Consider the following 6,158-nt stretch of genomic DNA (forward strand, 5'->3'; position numbering starts at 1 on the left):
AAAAATAGACTCCAAATGGTTGAAAGACCTAAACGTGAGATAGGAGTCCATCAAAATCCTAAAGGAGAACACAGGTAGCAACCTCTTCGACCTCAGCCGCAGCAACTTCTTCCTAGAAACATTGCCAAAGGCAAGGGAAGCAAGGGCAAAAATGAACTATTGGGATTTCATCAAGATAAAAAGCTTTTGCACAGCAAAAGAAACAGTCCACAAAACCAAAAGACAACCAACAGAACGGGAGAAAATATTTGCAAATGACTTATCAGATAAAGGGCTAGTATCCAAAATCTATAAAGAACTTATCAAACTCAACACCCAAAGAACAAATAATCCAATCAAGAAATGGGCAGAAGACATGAACAGACATTTTTCCAAAGAAGACATCCAAATGGCCAAGAGACACATGAAAAAGTGCTCCACATCGCTCGGCATCAGGGAAATCCAAATCAAAACTTCAATGAGATACCACCTCACACCAGTCAGAATGGCTAAAATTAACAAGTCAGGAAACGACAGATGTTGGCGGGGATGTGGAGAAAGGGGAACCCTCCTACACTGTTGGTGGGAATGCAAGCTGGTGCAACCACTCTGGAAAACAGTATGGAGGTTCCTCAGACAATTGAAAATAGAGCTACCATACGATCCAGCATTTGCAGTACTGGGTATTTACCACAAAGATACTAATGTAGGGATCTGAAGGGGTACGTGCACCCCAATGTTTATAGCAGCAATGTCCACAATAGCCAAACTGTGGAAAGAGCCAAGATGTCCATCGACAGATGAATGGATAAAGAAGAGGTGGTATATATACACAATGGAATATTATGCACCCATGAAACGGAATAGGATCTTGCCATTTGCAACGACGTGGATGGAACTGCAGGGTGTTATGCTGAGTGAAATAAGTCAATCAGAGTAAGACATGTATCATATAACCTCACTGATATGAGGAATTCTTAATCTCAGGAAACAAACCGAGTATTGCTGGAGTGGTGGGGGATGGGAGGGATGGGGTGGCTGGGTGATAGACATTGGGGAGGGTATGTGCTATGGTGAGCGCTGTGAATTGTGCAAGACTGTTGAATCACAGATCTGTACTTCTGAAACAAATAATGCAACATATGTTAAGAAAAAAGAAAAAGAAGAAGATAGCAGGAAGGGAAGAATGAAGGGGAGTAAGTCAGAGGGGGAGACGAACCATGAGAGATGATGTACTCTGAAAAACAAACTGAGGGTTCTAGAGGGGATGAGGGTGGGGGGATGGGTTAGCCTGGTAATGGGTATTAAAGAGGGCACATTCTGGTTGGAGCACTGGGTGTTATGCACAAACAGTGAATCATGGAACACTACATCAAGAACTAATGATGTAATGTATGGTGATTAACATAACAATAAAAAATTTTTTAAAAAAAAGACAAAAACAGAGAAACAAACTATAAGAGACTCTTAAGTGTAGAGAACAAACTGAGGGTTGCTGGAGGTGTTGTGGTGGGGGGATGGGGTGATTTGGGTGATGGGCAGTAAGGAGGACACTTGAAGTAATGAGTAGTGGGTGTTTTATGCAAGTGATGAATCACTAAATTCTACCCCTGAAACTAATAATACAGTATATGTTAACTAAATTGAATTTAACTAAATTAAAAAAATAATAAAATTGCCTAAAAGTATGGTAAAAATTAAAAAAAAAAAAGTACTAAAGATAAAAAACACTGTAGCAGATCTGAAGAATGCCTTAGGTGGGCTTATTAGTAGATTGGGTATAACTGAGAAAAGAATCTCTGAACATGAGAATATATTAACAAAACCCTCCAAAACTGAAAAGCAAAGAGAAAAAAATACTAAAAAGGAAATAATGGAATGTTCAAGACCTGTGGGACAGCTACAAAATGTGTTATGTACATGTAATGGGAATACCAGAAGGAAAATAAACAAAAAGGAAAAGAAAAATATTTGAAACAACAACTGAGAATTTCCCCAAACTAACCTCAGGTATCACACCACAGATTGAGAAATTTCAGAGGACATTAAACTAGATAAATGCCAAAAATCTACACCTGGCCATTAACTTGAAACTACAGAAAGCCAAAGATAAAGAAAAAATCTTTAAAGAAGACAGAGGGGGAAACACATCTCATCTATAGTTGAACAAATATAAGAATTATATCCAACTTCTGTTCAGAAACCATACAAGCAAGAAGAAAGTGAGTGAAATTTTAGAGTTGAGAGAAGCAGGAGCGTGCGTGCCTGCGCACCCCCGCCCCCCCGCCAAAACAAGAATCCTGTATTCGGTGAAATTATCCTGTAAAAAAATGAAGGAAAAGAAAAAAGGTTTCTTTTCAAAGATTGGGAAAAAATTTAGTAGTAGATCTGCATTACAAGAAATGTTAAAAGAAGTTCTTTAGAAAAAAGTAAAATGACATAGATTAGAAACAGATCTATGTAAAGAAAGAGCATCAGATAAGTGATAAGTGAAGGGAAAATAAAAAATATTTCTTTTTCTTAATTGATCTAATATTAACAACTTGTTTAAAATAATAATAGCAACAACTTATTCAACGTTGTATACTTATGTATGTATATATGCTTTGTATGCTTATGTAATTAAAATGAATGATAATAATGACACAAGGGACAGGAGAGAGAAATTAGAATTATTTTTTCATAAGGTACTCTCACTTCCAGGGAAGCAATATCATGTTATTTAAAAATAGATTTGGATTAGTTGTAAATGTATTTTGCAAATTCTAGGGAAATCACTAAAAAAAAAAAAGGTTTTTTAAAAAAGGAAATATCTGATATGCAAGAAGGGAGAGAGAATGGATTTATATAAAATGCTCGATTAAGACTGCAAAAGGCAGGGGAAAAGTGGAAGACAAAATAGAAAGAACAAAGGCAACAAATAAAAATAGTAACATATTAATCCAACTTTATCAATAATCATTTAGAATGTTACTAGTGTAAATGCATTGATTAAAAGAAATGGTCAGAGTGAATCAAAAATAAGGCTATACATTGTCTACAAGAAATCCACTTTAAATGTAAAAACATATATAGATTAAAGTAAATGGATGGAGAAAAGCACAACATCCTAATACTAATAAAAAAGGGTAACTATATTAAATTCAGATGGAAAAAGGAATATTATAAGGGATAAAGAGAGAGGGATATTACATAATGATAATAGGGTCAATTCTCCAAAAAGATATAATAATACTTAACATGTCAAAATGATTGAGGCAAAGACTGATAGAAATAGATGAATATTTGGAGACCACAACACTCCTGTATGAGAAATGGACAGATCCAGCAGGCAGAAAATCAGTGAGGACATAGTTGAGCTCAATAGTATCATCAATCAACTGGACATAATGGACATCTATAGACTACTTTATCCAACAACAACAGAATACATATTCTTTGCAAGCTCACATGTAACATTCACCAAGATAGAACCCATTCTGAGCCATAAAAAAATGCATTAACAAATTTAAAAGAATAGAAATGTACAATGTCCATTCTCCAAGCACAATAGAATTCAACTAGAAATCAATAACAGAAAGATAGATGGAAAACCCAAAATATTTGGAGATTAAGCCACATGTTTCTAAATAACATGAGTCAAAACAGAAATCTGTAGAAAAATTTAAAATATTTTGAACTAAATGGAAAGGAAAACATAATTTATCAAAATTTGTGGGATGCAGCAAAAATAGTGCTTAGAGGGAGATTCATAGCATTAAATGAATATATCTGGAGAGAAGAAAGATTTAAAAATAAATGACCTAAGCATCTCCCTTAGGCAAATGGAGAAATAAGAACAAATTAAATTTGAAGGAAGCAGAAGAAAAGAAATGATAAAAATTACAGCAGAAATCAATGAAATTGAAAACAGAAAATGAATAGAGAACATGAAATCAAAAGCTGGTTCTTTGAAGAGATCAATAAAATCAATAATCCTATTGACAGACTAATAAGGAATAAAACTCAAATTACTAATTTCAAAAATGAGAGAGGAGCTATAATTACAGTTCCCATGGATATTAAATGGATAAAAAAGGACATTTTTAAACAACACTGATCCCCACATATTTGATAACCTAGATGGAATGGACCAATTCCTAGAAAGACACAATTTGCCAAAACTCACACAAGAAAGAGTAGACAATCTGAATACACGTATATGTAATAAGGAATTGAATAAATAATAACCTTCCAAAACAGAAAGCCCAGGTCCAGATAGGTTCACTAGAGAGTTCCACAAAACAATTAAGAAATAAATTATATTGGGGCACCTGGGTGGTATAGTTGGTTGAGTGTGGGACTCTTGGCTTGGCTCAGTAGTGATCTCGGGGTCATGAGATTGAGCCCTGCATAGAGCTCTGCACTCAGTGTGGAGTCTGCTTGAGACTCTCTCTCCCTTTTCCCCTCTCCCCAGAACATGGGTTCTCTCTCTGTAAGAAATAAATAAATCTTTAAAAAAATAATAAATTATATCATTTATCTACCATCTCCTTCAGAGGAAAGGAGCAGGGGGAATACTTCCTAACTCATTCTATGAGGCCAGCAGTACTCTAATACCAAAGTAGTCAAACATTACAAGAAAAGAAAATATAGACCTATATCTCTCATGAATATAGATGCAAAAATCTTTAACAAAATATTAGCAAATCAAATCCCACAATGTATAAAAATAATTCTGGGCCACAACCAATTGGGATTTATCTATTTGTACTATAGATTCAAGATAATCACAAACAAAATTCAGGCAAGTAATATTGACAAACTGATTCCAAAGTTTATATGGAGAGGCAAAAGCCTTAATATAGCCAACACAATACTGAAGAAGAAAAATGTTAGATGATGAACTTCAGGATTTACTCTATAATTACAGTAATCAAGACAGTGTGATATTGGTGAAAGAATAGACAAATTAACAGAATTAAATAGAGAACCCAGAAATAGACCCACATAAATATATTCAACTGCTCTTGGACAAAAGGGTAAAGCAATATAATGGAGAAAGGATATTCATATGCAAAAAAAATGAATCTAAACACAGACCTTACAGCTTTCACAAATTAACTCAAAATAGATGATAGAACATGTAAATTCGAGGTTATAAAACACAGAAGATAATTTAGGAAAATAGCTAAATGACTTTGTAATGGCTTTTTAGAATTACTCTTAAAGTTACTATCCATGTAAGAAATAATTGAAAAGCTGGACTTGATTAAAATTAAAAATTTCTGGTTTTCAAGAGACACCGTCAATAGAATGAAAAGGCAAGTCACATACTAGGAGAAAATATTTTCAAAAGTGACAACTGATAAAGCACTGTTACTTATAATATACAAAATACTCAAATTACTCTATAATATATAATATACTCTTATAAGAAAACAACCCAATTAAAAAATGGCCAAAGACCTTAACAGATACCTAGCCACAGAAGAGGTACAGATGGCAAACAAAACAAAACAAAACATATTTTAAAAATGCTCCATATCGGGACACCCGGGACTCCAAGATGGCGTCAGTCGTACCACTGAAGGAGAAGAAGCTCATGGATGTGAAACTAGGAGAGCTGCCCAGCTGGATACTGATGCGGGATTTCACCCCTAAGGGCATTGCTGGAGCATTTCAAAGAGGTTACTACCGGTATTACAACAAGTATGTCAATGTGAAGAAAGGGGGCGTTGCTGGGATTTCTATGGTGCTGGCAGCTTATGTGCTTTTCAACTACTGTCGTTGTTACAAGGAACTCAAACACGAGCGGCTCCGCAAGTACCACTGAAGAGGGCCCAGTATGGAGGCACTTTCGGCATTCCTGACCATGACCTTTGCCTGGCACCCTTGAATCCTTTCATATTCTAATTCAGAATTAACATCCAATAAAAGATGACTGGTAAAAAAAAAAAAAAAAAAAAAAAAAAAAAATGCTCCATATCATATGTCATTAGGGAAATGCAAATTAAAACAACAATCAGATACTACTATACAACTATTAGAATGACCATAATCCAGAACACTGACGACTGGATGCTGGTGAGGATGGTAGAACAACAGAAACTTTAACTGCTTGTGGGAATGCGAGATGGTACAACCACTTTGAAGTACAGTTTGATGGTTTCTTACAAAACTAAACATACTCTTACCAT

The 6,158-nt window shown here is 34.9% G+C and overlaps 1 protein-coding gene across 1 annotated transcript; it reads left to right on the forward strand.

The window, feature by feature from the left end:
• Nucleotides 1-5,507: 5,507 nt before the first annotated feature.
• LOC118357331 (ATP synthase subunit f, mitochondrial) lies at nt 5,508-5,917 on the forward strand. Its single transcript, XM_035729174.1, has one exon. It carries the CDS (start codon nt 5,528-5,530, stop codon nt 5,792-5,794), a length of 267 nt encoding a protein of 88 aa, XP_035585067.1. The 5' UTR covers nt 5,508-5,527; the 3' UTR covers nt 5,795-5,917.
• The last annotated feature ends 241 nt before the right edge of the window (nt 5,918-6,158 follow it).

Source organism: Zalophus californianus, chromosome 1, assembly GCF_009762305.2.
Source record: "Zalophus californianus isolate mZalCal1 chromosome 1, mZalCal1.pri.v2, whole genome shotgun sequence".
In the NCBI taxonomy this organism is placed as follows: Eukaryota; Metazoa; Chordata; class Mammalia; order Carnivora; family Otariidae; genus Zalophus; species Zalophus californianus.

Bases quoted from the DNA above. Each gene is read 5' to 3' on its own strand.
- LOC118357331 (XM_035729174.1), top strand. From the start codon at position 5,528: ATGGCGTCAGTCGTACCACTGAAGGAGAAGAAGCTCATGGATGTGAAA.